Source organism: Typopeltis vanoorti, chromosome 4 (assembly GCF_054136105.1).
Source record: "Typopeltis vanoorti isolate ZY-2024b chromosome 4, IOZ_Tvanoo_1.0, whole genome shotgun sequence".
NCBI classification, from domain to species: Eukaryota; Metazoa; Arthropoda; class Arachnida; order Uropygi; family Thelyphonidae; genus Typopeltis; species Typopeltis vanoorti.
Genome location: NC_143552.1, coordinates 106,572,083 through 106,587,342, shown reverse-complemented (window position 1 = coordinate 106,587,342; position 15,260 = coordinate 106,572,083). Strand labels below are relative to the sequence as shown.

At 33.8% G+C, this 15,260-nt stretch overlaps 1 protein-coding gene across 3 annotated transcripts in view; it reads right to left on the bottom strand.

Moving 5' to 3' along the window:
• Positions 1 to 15,260, bottom strand: part of LOC150107578 (F-box only protein 42-like) — a 190,802-nt gene that overhangs the window by 46,895 nt on the left and 128,647 nt on the right. For all 3 annotated transcript variants that reach the window (XM_090391401.1, XM_090391402.1, XM_090391403.1), the window contains exon 8: positions 10,420 to 10,544. In XM_090391401.1, coding sequence (XP_090247527.1) covers positions 10,420 to 10,544 — 125 coding nt within the window. The remainder of the gene's footprint in view (positions 1 to 10,419; positions 10,545 to 15,260) is intronic.

Below are 15,260 nucleotides of genomic sequence, written 5' to 3'. Positions count from 1 at the left end.
TCTATGACTTTTGAAGATGATCAGGTGACAGGTGGTAATATCAGATAAGGAAAATAACTTACGACGAATATATATATATATATATATATATATATATATATATATATATATATATATATATATATATATATATATATATATATATATATATATATATATACTTAAAAGCAAGGGAAGAAGAACATGGAATGAAATGTTCAATTTTTTTTTTAATGGCATTTTCATGAATAAGACATTGGTAGAAATAAATTAATCATTCATATTATTTATTTAGCGTATGGCTCACACATGAAAAGTTACATTACATTAATCCTTAATATATATGGATATAGTAATAGACATATATACAATAATAAGACATAATACTGTCATAAAAGAGATACTCAAGAATAGGCTACAACTGAATGTCTAGGTTGATTATCCAGTTGACTGCACTTGGTGTAGCATGGATGAAGTCTGACATGGTTCCATTGTATGCACGTCTGACACATTCTGCTGTAATTGATTAATTGTCTGGCGGGGCGATCCACAGTTGCACCTGGGTGAGGCAATCATGCCCCATTTGTAAAGGTGGTCTGCACATCTGCCATGGTTGGTGGAGATTCGGTTAAGGGCAGACCAAGTTTTCTGAGGTAGGTCAAAACCTGAAGGTATCTGTGTTGGGTCCACTAATTCATGGAAGATCCCTGTTGAAGTGTTACACCAGGACTCTTTCCACTTCTCCATGTTGAAACTTGTCTCTGCAAGATTTTTTTTGTTAAGATTGGAGGGTGCCTCGACTTTAGCCTATTTATTTCTAGGGTTACGGTCTACGGTTCACGTCTGAGAGCAGCTCAACTTTTATTTGCTTTAAAACTTTCTTATATGTTTTTCTTTTCAAAATGAAATTCAATTTTATCCTGCTCGAGACTAAATAGTGATCACTTCCAATTTCAAATCCTCTGTACACTCTGGTGTCCTGCACCAGGGAGAAAACATCACCATCAACAATAACATAGTCAATGAGACTTTTCTTATTCCTAGCCTCTTCTCTCCATGTGAATTTGTGCACATTTTTATGTTGGAACATGGTGTTAGTAATAACCAGTCCATGTCCTGAGCAGAAATCCAACAGATATTTGCCATTATTATTAGCTTTGCTCTTTTCTCCAAATTTTCCCAAAATATTTTTGTATGTCTCACAATCATTTCCTACTCTGCTATTTAGATCCCCAACAAGGACCAACTTTTTCTTTTTCATTGTGTCAGTTGCTTTTTCTAAAGCCTCAAAAAATTCCTCCACTTCTACCTTAGTAGAACCTTCTGTGGGATCATAGGCACAAATAAGTCTCATTGTCCAGTTCCCCATTCTCATATTTGCCCACATTACTCTACTTGAGACTGACTGCCATTCAAGAAGATTAGCCTCGTATTTTGTGTTGAATACTATGGCTACTCCTTCTTTTCCTTGATTGTCATTCACTGAATTATGGTGAGTTTCGACGTAGAATCCCTATTTAAACGTACCTCTCAAAGAGACTTTACAACTACTTATTGAAATATTGCCACAAGATATAGTAAAACTGTTCGAATTCGTGATGTATTCTGGATACTTCGTTTGTTAAAACAAATTCTACAGCCAAGTAGAAGAAACTGCCATGGGAAGTCCACTCTCTCCCTGCTTTAGCCAACTTTTATTTAGAGCATTACGAAGACATCCTTTTTTCATCTATACACCCTCAACCTTCATTTTGGGTTAGATATATAGATGACATATATAGATATATAGATGACATTTTTGCGGTGTGGCCTCACAACATAGATACCTTACCAACGTTTTTAGCTAATATCAATACTTTACATTCTTGTATCAAATTCACTATGGAAATTGAAAGAGACAAAAAATTATCATTTTCAGACATTCTTCTCATCTGCTCACTATCAGTTTATAGAAACCCACTTTCACTGGATGTTACATTCTTCAACAATCTGCACATCATCCTTCTCAAAAGACAGGAATAATAAAGTGTTTAATTCGATGAGCTGACTAATTGTTCAACTCCCCATCATTTACAGGAAGAAGTCTCTACTATCAAACAATGTATGAAATTAAATGGCTTCTCCAAAAGGACTACACAACATCTGTATGACTCCTACAAACCTAACCAAAACACCCAAGAATCAATACATCGGGTTCCAATCCCATACATCTCTGGCATTTCAGAACCTATTTCAAGAATTCTGAAGAAATATGATTTAGTAGTGACTTATATTCCTATTAATAAACTCTCAAGTTATTTCTCCTCTTCTAAAGATAAATGCTCACCTATGTCTCTTCTAGGTGTATACCATGTTCCATGTGACTGCCATCTTTCCTACTTTGGACAAACTGGATGCTCAATAAAAAAAAAAAGAATACAAATATTTCAATCATATATTTTTCACAAAAAATCCAAAAAGTCTGGATTAGCGCAACATAATAGAGGCAGACCACAACTCCGGCACAAATTCAAACACCTATTTAAGGAGAGTATCTCTGCGTGGAGACCAAGCTAAGATTATGGCTCTGCTCGGGGCGGGGGGGGGGGGCTGTCTCTGAGTGGGGCCACCGCTGAGATTATGGCTCTGCTTGGTGGTGGTGGTGGGGTGAGCCTGTGACTGAGTGGAGCCACCGTTGAGTTGGACAGTCACTCGTAGGGAGTGGTCTGGGGGACTGCCTAATTTTTAGAGATGTCTTTACTTAAACAGCACCTCAATAAAGGTCAAAACCGGTCTGAGTAGTGACCCTTCCCATAATACATAGCATTATACATATCTGTAAGGATATGTGCTTTGTATTATGGGATACTAAGGCAAGCAATCAGAGCTTATGCCACCTTTACCACGAGTTGCCTCAGACCTGAAAATACTTCAGGCGCAAACTTAGCTTACTTGCTTGTTTGCTTACTTGAGAAAAAAGGATTAAAATTTCTTGGTATCTTTAACATACACACATATATATATCTATACATATCAGCGTTCATATTTACTCGGTAGATAATGTTATGAAAAATAAATTAATTTGAATGACTATAATACTGAGAATAAAAAAGAATAAAGTTTAATGCTGAGATACTACTAGTTTCGTTGAAAAAATCAACTTCTTCAGGTATCAAAGACAAAGAATTATATAAAAAATAACAGAGACATTATAAAATTACATCAACAGATCTAATATAAAAGACCATAGTACAGTTTAAGCAGGAATGTGTGCTGGAGTTCCAACTGAAGTTGACTACGTGCGTGAGTTATCACGAGAGTGCTAATACTGGACAGTGGCAATGTGTGCATCAGAAAGATTGTAGCTAAGGCTGTTGTTTATATGGGATGAAGCAAGGGATATTTCTTTAGATTCGATTATCTTTCTTTCGAGCTCATCATAACACATATGTATATTAGAAGTTTGTGGCCAGTCTATGAGGTGTTGGTGGTCTTCATCCGAGTTAACAGAGAAGAGAATGTGACTTGAGAAAGTGCTGGCTCTGGTCCTATTGTAGGATATGTCTTTTCTGTGTTCCTCAATATGTAAAAGGATAGATTTAGCGTCTAACCGTAGTATGGTTTGCCACATTCACACATGATCTTGTAGACTCCTGGATACTGAAGAGGGAGATGTTTTACTTTAGGTCTACTTAGTATGGAGCGAAGTTTTGGAAACGGAGTGAAAAAAGTTCTAATGTTGAATTTCTTAAGAATTTTTGCAAGTTTTGTGGAGAGAGAGCTGATGTATGGCAAAGATATAAATGCTCTTGGGAAAGAAGAAGAATCTTCAATAGTAGGTGAACGACAGTGAGAGATAAATTTATCAATCTTCTTAAGAGAGAAACCATTGTTGACAAAAGTCCTTTTTAGTAAACTAAGTTCATTTTCAATCTCTGTTTCGTCTGTTAATAAAGATCTGGCTCAATGTGCCAGGGTTGAAATAATACCAAATTTTTGCAGAGGGTAGTGATGGGAAGAAGCATGAAGGTATCTGTCTGCATGTGTGTGGGTTTTCTAAAAAATAGAGATTTTGATATTTTCAGTGCGTCTTGTAAGTTTTAAGTCCAAAAAGGGAAGACAGTTGTTGGATTCCAGTTCGTAGGTGAAATTGATTTTCTCATGAAACTTGTTGAGATGGTCTAGAAAAATATTGAGGTTGTTTAAACAGTGTTCCCAAATGAGGAATACATCATCTATATAACGGTATCACATGACGGCCACCAACACCTCATAGACTGGCCACAAACTTCTAATATACATATGTGTTATGATGAGCTTGAAAGAAAGATAATCAAATCTAAAGAAATATCCCTCGATTCATCCCATATAAACAACAGCTTTAGCTACAATCTTTCTGACGCACACATTGCCACTGTCCAGTACTGGCGCTCTCGTGATAACTCACGCATGTAGTCAACTTCAATTGGAACTCAGCATGCATTCCTGTTTAAACTGTACTATGGATATTAGATCTGTTGATGTAATTATATAATGTCTCTGTTATTTTTTATATAATTCTTTGTCTTTGATACCTGAAGAAGTTGATTTTTTCAACGAAACTAGTAGTATCTCAGCATTAAACTTTATCTTTTTTATTCTTGGTATTATAGTCATTCAAACTAATTTATTTTTCATATATATGTATATGCAATTTATTTTACACTTTTATGATTAATCTTTTCTTCAGTGAAAGCAAAACACTATTAGCGATTTAACATCATGTAGCTTGTTCTATTTTGAACGAATCAATTGTTTGCATTCTACCTTGTAAAAAACTGCTTTTAAGCCACCGATGATAATTTCAGACTGAAATATTTGGCAGTATATTTAAATAAATAATACTTTTACCTTGTGTTTTCATGTGTATATATTGTATAGTACTATGACACAAGTTTCTCTTAAAAATAAAAACCACCCATCTCTTTCACAGACAAAAACCACTGGTCATTGTCTGTGATTCCATGAAGGCTGCTCACTACCTTGATATTCTGGATAATCAGGTGCTGCCTACATTGTGGAGTTTTTAATGGAATGGACCCGTGTTACTGTCAAGATGACAATGCCCCATGCCACAAAACTGCAGCTGTTATGGAATGGTATAAAGAGATAGGTGTTAAATGACTGCCCTGGCCTGTGCAGAGTCCTGACCTTAATCCCATCGAATACCTGTGGGATGAACTGGAGCGGCAATTGAGGTCCAGAGCAGCACGTCTTTGATTTGTCACTGAACCCAGTGCTGCTTTGATGGAGGAATGGAGACAAATTCCACCAATGTCTGCTGCACATTGATGGAAAGCTTCTCTCACCTGTAGGAGGTGATCAAAACCAAAGATGGACATACTCGATATTAGGGTTCGCCTGCTGGTATCAATTGTAAATTGCCAAAGTGTCTGGACAATTATTGGTGACAGTGTATATCTTTGCTAATTCTGCCACTACAAATGGTCCACTTAAAATAAAAATTGAAATAATTTGACAAATTTTAATAAAAATCCTAAATATCATATCTCTTTAAATTCCATCCAATCATTGCAGAACAGTAATAATGATTTGATTGTTCTGCCAATAAGAATGAACCAACTGAAGCCAAACTTTAATCATCTAAACAACTCCTAACATAAAGCCCAAATACCAAATTTGATTGAATTTGACCCAACCAGACAATTATCAAAATATATAATTTCATCAAATTTTGAATATTAGCAAAACAGGAGTAATCAGACTGCTTACCCTGGCAGAATATTACAGGTCTTGTTGGCAAAGCAGTTGAGGCTCAAAGTCAAAGCTAAACTGCACAGTAATTCCTGAAAAAACTTTCCTGAAAAGAAAGAACTTTCTTTCTTTATATCTATTTCTATAATTATAGGAAACAAAAACTTCTTCACAGCTCTTGACAGTCAGAAAGTTCTAAAATTTCAGTAGAAAGGAGACTATTTCCTTTAATTTTTTTTAAGAACACTGAAATAAACTGGATGCTAGAAGTATATGGCAATCAGAGAAAAATCTGATTTCTCGAAGCAAATTCACAGGTTTTGATAAAATTTACTCAGTTCAAGTTCAGTAATCAATTTCATGTAAGGTTCAGCAACCAATAAAATTTGTGGCTTCTTCTGTCTTAAGCACAAAAAAAAAAAAAAAAAAAAAAATTTAGGTCTTGATCTCAGTACTAAATATATCTTACTTTGCTTCTCTTTCATTACTAGAACACTGAACTCGGAGTTGTTTAACCTAGTAATACACCCTTAACAACCTGCTATTGTACATGCACTGTGAGAATTCATATAATTCTTGTCAAAATAGAGAAAGCAGAGATTATCACAATGAATGCAAAGGACAAAACTCATGATAACCAAATAAAAAACACATTCTGGCATCTTAAAATAATAATAATAATAAACATTGATTGAAAGCCAAACGGCTATTTTTCTGGCAACCTTAATAATAATAATGAAGGGGATACAAATCAAAGGATTTGTATACCCTTCATTATAATAAACATTCTTACAAAATTAATTTCATTTAAAACACAGGTATCACACACACATACATATATGTAATATGAAATTAGGATCTCAAATTACTTTCCAGGATTAATATATCTATCTGTCTTAATTTCATCTCTTTCATAGAACACTCACTCTGTGTGTAATTTCACGTAATAAGTGGCTTAAAAATGTACTATATGTATAAACTGTGATTAAGCTTTCTCCTTAATAACTTCACTTATCTATAATTAAATTCCTTATTTTCAACAGTTTTAGAGGTAAAATTAGGAATTAAAAATCTTCAAGGTAAAGGATATTCAGATTACTGCAGAATTCTGGCTTCATATTATAGATAACAATTATACTGGAAAATGTTAAGCATGCTTAAACTGTGAAATATAACAGACTGGAAAAAAAAAAAAAATATATATATATATATTATATATATATATACTTCTGTTCAAATCACACACATACAGGTATCCCTTGCTTAATGCGGGATTTGATTAACGCGGCGAAATTAATTGCGGCAATCCCTTGATATACACAGCAAAAGTTTTGATTAATGTGCCTTTAACCCTGTGAGCTCATAACTTATTTGACAGATACATGCAAAATGTTTAATATAAATATTCTTACACAATTCAGTGTATAGCTTGGAGGTCATGAGTAGCTGTGCATTCATATGTCACGAGTGATATTCCGCACTGTTTTTTGCTGTCAGTTTGGTTTAACACGTTACGTAAAGGTTTGTGATATTTGACAGTAAACTGTATCTGAGAGATACCGCGATCTCTGATGTCAGTATAGTAAGGTTTAATTATTTTTTGTTTTTTTTTATTCTTTGTTCAATAATTTCTAGATTGTAACTGAAAATAAATAAACGATTATGTATTACTGAAATAGAGAACCAAAAACTTATTTATCAAACATGACCTCTAGGAGATGTGCTTTACATTATGGAAAATACTAAGGAAAGTGATCTGGAGCTTACTTCACCTTTACTACGAGTTGTCCATAAGGTTGCTTATGCTTGCATCTGCTGAAACTTTTAGTTTCTATATATTCGGCATAAAACTCTTGTAGTTTCTATATTCGGTTATGAAATAATGTTGAAGTCAATATCCACTTAATTTGTACCATCATGTATTATATTTGCAGTGTTTTTTCCTTTATGTTTTATTGCTTATTCGCCGAGGTCTGGAGAGTCATTTTGCTTATTATCGTAAAATTTATGCCGATAAGAAAAAATCTAAAACTGTTCAAACAACTCTTGATAACTTCTTTTGATAAAAAAATTGCAGTAAATAATGTAGGTACAAGTATTTATTAAACATTTACTTAATAAATTTTTCCTAAAAGAGTACCATATAAAACGAATTATTAATACAGTAATCGATCATGGACGAATTGTAATTTTTACCATTGATTATTAGATTTGATTAAAGTGATTTTGATATACGGTAATATCGAGGGATTAATTAACCGTGTTAATCAAAGGATACCTGTATGTGTGTGTGTGTGTGTGTGTGTGTGTATATATATATATATATATATATATATATACACACATGTGTGATTTGAACAGAAGAGTTGGATGATGCAAAATTTCACATCTATGAATCACATTAGGAAAGTAGCATTAAACTGTTATCAAAATCAGGGAACTCAGCTCTCTCTCTCTCTCTCTCTCTCTCTCTCTCTCTATATATATATATATATATATATATATATATATATATATGCGTGTGTATATATATATATATAATACCTGTACATAATTCTATACAAGATGATGTTATATTTCTAAACAAATCCAGTAATCTAACTAAACTGCTGCAACAGATTGAGTATAAAAATCAGCAATAGAAAAACTATGAAAATAGGCAGGACTGTAGGAAATATCAAGAAATAACCGTAAGCTAGAGAAACAATGATTTCTCTAGCTTACGGTTTGAAATGTAACGCAGCTTGTCTTGTATATTTATGTATGCTTGAGATGATGATCTTGATATGAAGATCTAAACGTCGGGATAATATAAAGAGTTATTTTAACACGGTTGTAGAATCCATAATTTCAAAAATGAATGCTGATCACCGTGTAACACTAAAAGAAAGGAGTATAATAGAGGTAAATTGAGAAGATGAAGTTGATAATTGCAAATGAATCAATGCATAGGTTGTGTAGAAGGAATAGTGTGAGTTTGCAATCCTTGAAAATGAATTTGATGGAGAAAAGAACTCCATATAAGGGTAATGGATTGTACTTAAATGAATTTGGAGTTAGGTATCACAATGTAATAATGGATGCCAGTTTAATATGGAAGCGTGTAAAGTTATATATTTGAGGAAAAGAGATTGCAAGCTTTGAACTCCAGAAGAAAACTATATACTCCAGAAAGCTGATGAGCTAGGAATATAGAGGTGTTGGTGGATAGGAAATTAAACTTCAGAGGACAGTTGAAACAAGCAGAGATTAAGGAAGTTAACATTCCCTTTATATGGTTTTGATACAGTCACATCTGGATTACTATGCACAAGTCTGGTTACCTGGGTTTCTTGGGGATGAGAAAGTGGTGGAGAGGATCCAGAGGTTAGTGTCAAAATGAGCAGTCTGTGGAATGCTCCCTACAATGATGGACTGAGGATTTGCAGAATACAGAAGTTGGTTGATAAGTGGAAAAGACAGTAACATTTAAGTTACTAAAAGGGTTTTACAATTCTTTAAACGACACTATCTAAAAGAATACTGTTTAATGGGTATAGCTTTTTCATTTTGGCAATTACTCAACACAAACAACCAATCAGTAAGGTATATGATTCTGTGTTACAAATAAAATTAATACATTTTATTATTTTTCATAAAGGAAGAGGATTTGTGTCTCTGAACAGCTGTCATTATGATGTGCAGTCAAAACAAGAACTTACTGGACAATTACTTATTTGTAACGAAACACTCATCACGATTATAGTAAATGGTACTTGTGTTAAATGTCTCAGAACCAAATGAAACTGGCTTCTACTGACTTTACCTAAAGCTACTGATCCATAGGCATCACCTATTAATGAGTTGCTGCTAATATTTTGTGACCTTAGCATTACCCTCAAAATTCATGCCAGCATTATTTTTTTTCTTATACTGGAGTAAACAAATGAAATGTTGTGCTACCAACATTAATCTTTAATGAAAATTAACTATTATTTCGATATTGGTCAAGTGTAAGGGAATAACTAATTTAATTACCAACTAGCTTCGCCAGCTTGTAAAAGCCGGCTAAACTAGTTGGTAATTAAATTAGTTATTCACCTACACTTGACCAATATCTAAATAATAGTTAATTTTTATTAATCTTTGTGGTCAAGAATTACCAATTTCAAATACATTAATCTTTATTTAAGACAAGATTTCTCTTTTTCATTTTCATGAAAGATGTTACTTTATCAGAATTTATGTAATTTGTGATCACTGAAAGATAATTATTAACAACTTATGTACGACAAGAAATCTATTGCTATTGCCCATAGAATATCACAGGAAAAAAAAAATGTGCTACCAACATCAGAAATGATATTATAATCAAGATTTATTCTTGAACTATATAAATGAAGCAATATTAAGATTTCCAATACGAACTGCTAATTTATATATATTAACAACATATATTTCATAACCTTGTTCAACATATCAAATTTATATAACAATAAATTTGATCTGATGAAGCTACTAACAAACAAATGCAGTAAAATGTATGTTGAAATACAAATTCAGTAAATATCTGAGAAAAACAAAATGGCCTTATTATTGATCAGAAATGCTATAAAAATATACAAACAAGTTAATAAAAACTTTAATTTTTCTTTTTTAATAATACAACTTTGAATGTGCTAATACTGGTTAAATATGCTACAGAAGAAACATCTTGGAATCACTTACATATCTACAGTATCTGCCCTTGGAGGGATCCATATTCTTGATGGTGCTCTCAGTAAATGTGGAAGAGAAGATGGGGATGTTCTAGATTTTCTTGTTTTACTCAACACCACAACACGTTCTCCAACCTAAATTGAAAATTTAATTTCTTAACAAATTTTTTCACTGTGTGTTGTTTTAAGAACTAAAAGGAAAAAAGTTACTCTATTGCTGCAATTCTTTGTCCCTTCCCTCTTTCCCCCATTTGCCTACTCTCAATTACAGTATAATAAATATGTGATATACATTCTAGTGTTTGATGTTCCATGTTCTCTTATGTTTCTAATCTTCAATTACCATATGTGAAAAATTATTAAAGGCCTCTCATTTATGACTATACCATGTGTAATTCTTTTATCTAGTACTCCTGTCCTAATTTACTTTCTATTTGTATAAAATTAGAAATCATGTTTCATTTAATATTTATTATTTATTAGATCTCTATGGAATCAATGATTCATCACAGGAGGACCTCCGTTACATACATAGCTTATCAAACCATGACGGAATGTATTCATTGTCTCTGCACTCATCACACTCCCGGGTAATTCATTGCAACAACCACCACACAACTCTCCATGCAAAAACCTACTCCTCACCCCCTTGCTCACATCCCCCTTATACAGCTTCCCAGGTTGACCTTTTGTTCTCCTGTCTCTACCCATTCTATGAAAGATCTGATCCACATTAAATCAGTAATAACACCTTACCAACTTATATGTCTTGATTATCTCCCTCCCCTCATAATGAGTGGAAATAGACAAATAGTAAGCGAATTTAAGAGAATTTAAGCAAAGATATTCCAATATGAGTTGATTTAATCTGACTTACTATTGCAGTAGAATTTAATAAAAACTGTTTGTATACACTTCAAATTCACACATGAAAAATATCAATTATAGCTTATCAGATATATCATCATCATCATCAAATTCCTGCCATGTACCCTCATGGGGTGTACAGGATATGGTAGTAGTACATGAAAAAATTACATCATTACTAACTTCCTATCTACAATTTTCCTTCAAATCAGTCTGTTACTTGTCAAGACTCCAACATTATCAGATCTTATATTTCTATCGTCTATGGCACTTTGTACCGTATCAATCCACCTATATCTTGGTCTTCCTCTGGGACATTTTGCTGCCAACCTGGCAGAGAACACTTGTTTTGCTAATCTTTCTTCGCCCATTCTGTTTAAGTGACCATACCACCTGAGATTAGCTCTGCTAACGCATTCCTGGATGCTGACAATGTCAAGTTCTTTCCTAATATCCTCGTTTTTAATATGATATTGCCATTGATGCCATCTGTTCACACCTATAATCTTTCTCAGGACTCTCATATCTGCAGTCTCTAGTCTTTGGTAAAGTGTTTTACTTCTGACCCAGCTCTAAGATCCATAAGTTAAAACTGGTTTGAACACTGTCTTGTATACAGGTAATTTAAGTGTTCCGACTAATTTCTCTCTTATTCCATATGAATTTATTCAATTGACTTCCCACCATACTAGCTTTGCTGATTCTGTTGTCTATTTCTATATTGAATTTACCACCTTCAGTAAAAATCGTGCCTAAGTAGTTGAAATGTTTTACTTGTTCCACAGGTTCTCCATTCTCAACACAGTTGACATTTTCAATGATTCTGCCTATTTTCATTGTCTTTGTCTTTTTATTGCTGACCTTCATACCATATCTATTACAACAGCTATTCAATTTAGTCAGAGAATCTTGCAGACTTGTAGCGGATTTATTTAGAAGTATAACATCATCCACATAAAGCAAAGAGCTGATATTAATATCTCCAATTCTGATATCATGTTTAATACCACTTTCCTTCATAATGTGATCCATATAGATAATGAATAACAGAGGGGATTATGTACATCCTTGTCTCACACCAGATTTAACATTAAACCATCTTCCTGTACTTCTTTCAATTCTAACTGCTGACTTACAACTCAAATAAAGACTAAGTATTGCTTGATATAATGCCCCACTGACACCATATAACTGTAGTGTATTGAATAGCTTTTCTCTTGATATCTTGTCATATGCCTTTTCCAAATCGACAAAACTTAAATACAGATCTTTGTTATATTCCCATGCTTTCTCAACTATTTGTCGTAAAGTGAAGATCTGATCCTGACAGCCTCTACTTGGCCTGAATCCAGCTTGTTTTTCACCAAGCTTTTCTTCCACAATTCTTCTCAACCGTTTCTCAAATATACTTGCATAGATCTTGCCAGGAACACTCAGTAGGGAAATACCTCTGTAATTCTCACATTCAGTTTTATTTCCCTTTTTATATATGGGTACTATACTATGAGAGCTCTACTCCAATCATCAGGAATCCGTCCCTCTGTCCAGGCTTTCTGAACTATGCAGTGCAGCCACTGTAAGACTCTTATACCACCATAGCATTTCTGGTCGAATATCATCTACTCCTGCTGCCTTTCCACATTTCAAGTATGGATATGCATTCCTGACTGCATGCTGGTCAGTGTTTTTTACCACTCTGCTATCATCACTGCTTATTTCATTTAGCAGTTTTTCAAAGTAATTACTCCATACTTCAAGGATATCTTTTTCTCCTGTTTTCATGTCACCTTTATCATCTCTAACTCCTTTTACAGCACTCTTTCCTCCATTACCAAGTTTCTTCAACAACCTCCAGAATATTTTGCCACCTTCTTGATATTTATTTTCTATATTCTTGCCAAAGTCCTCCAATGACTTTTGTTTAGCTAGTTTTACACAGTGTTTAGCATTCTTGCATTTGTCTCTGTATTCTCTAAGAGCACAAGCTGACTGATTTGTCAGGAACTTTTTTTTTGATATGCTTTCTTCTTTTCTTTCACTGCCTCTTTAACTTCATGTGTCCACCAGGGAGTTCTGATTTTTTTATCCTTGCAGACAACCTCACCACATGCCTCTCTGGCAGAATCAATCAATGTTTTCTTCAGAGTTTGCCACTGAATCTCCAAGGTTTGATTCCTGTTCTCAAACTCTTTCATTTTTTCTTCAATGATCTTTGTGTATTTTAGTCTACAGTTCACATCTGAGAGCTGCTCAACTTTTATTCGCTTTAAAACTTTCTTACATGTTACTCTTTTCAATATGACATTCAATTTTTATCCTGCTCAAGGCTAAATAGTGATCACTTCCAATTTCAAATCCTCTGTAAACTCTGGTGTCCTGCACCAGAGAGAAAACATCACTATCAACAATAACATAGTTAATGAGGCCTTTCTTATTCCTAGCCTCTTCTCTCTCCATGTAAATTTGTGCACATTTTTATGTTGGAACATGGTGTTAGTAATAATCAGTCTATGTCCTGAGCAGAAATCCAACAGATATTTGCCATTATTATTAGCTTTGTTCTTTTCTCCAAATTTTCCCAAAACATTTTTGTATGTTTGACAATCACTTCCTACTCTGCTATTTAGATCCCCAACTTTTCCTTTTTCATTGTGTCAGTAGCTTTCTCTAGCGCCTCAAAAAATTCCTCTACTTACTTGAGACTGACTGCCATTCAAGAAGATTAGCCTCATATTTAGTGTTGAATACTATGGCTACTCCTTCTTTTCCTTGATTGTCATTGCCTGAATATAACATTTTGTATTTATTGCTCAGAAAGATCTCACCAGTTTTTGTCTTTTTTGTTTCAACCACCCCTATTATGTCGATCTGGTACTTATCTAATTCCTCAGCTAGCTCCATTTCTTTGCCATTCACGCTTCTTACGTTGATAGTACCGATCTTTAACTCTGGTGATGTTGAGTTGGGGTTTGTTATCAGATTTGTTCCAGTAGCTGACTTTTTGCTGTTAGCACTTTTTCCCTGGCAAAAACAACGGGGGCCTTGTTCAACCAGGCGATGCCCCAGCCGGCATGAAATTTTGTCATGTTGTACCATCATTTTTTATTTTGGTTTAACCAATAAGAATACAATTTGGTCAGCTAAATCCCAAATTGCCAACCCATCCTCATTTGTTCAGTATCCAGGTAGATACCCAACAGGGTGCACCACGAGAAGGTGAGGATTGGACATTAAGTCAGAAGCCCTGGTCGGTTCTCCACATTCCTTTAAAGGCTATGTGGAGGTCTCCTCTCAGTTATACAGCTTTGACTCTTAAGCACCCCTATCAGATATATAACTATTTAAAATTCTGTGGGTCTGCTTTCTGGAATTCTTAAATTTTCTGAGAAGTGCTGTTGCTTCATTCTCATTTCAGTGAGCTGAAGTCTATATCTTCTTTTACCATTGTTCAAAAGTAAATATTAAAAATTCACGACACTTAATGGAATCAATCAAAATCATCAAGCTATAACTAATAAATTTACAAAATATTTAGCATATGGGAATGTTTTAATAAATTACATAACTAAAAAATATGTATTGATATTATATTATTATTAGTCCCTTCAATTTTAGAGGATTTAATTGAATAAAATACCATTACTACAAAGCTGATAAGATAGAAGATGAAAGGCACAACATAAGGTAAACAATGAAGAAACAAGGAATCATAGAAGAAGTGAAAAGAAGAATAGGAATGGGATGAGCAGCTTTTGGAAAATTGAAGAGATTTTTAAACAGCAAAATAAACCTGAAACAGAGCAAGACTGTTCAACCAATGTGCATTGCCTGTTATGACATACGGAGCAAAAATCTGGCCAATCAAAAAGGAAATAATAGATAAAATGCAAAAAACAGAAAGAAGAATGGAAACATATCTGTTAAACATAAGACTCTGAAATAAAATCAAAAATAAAGAAATAAGAGCTAAAGCAAAATTTTTAG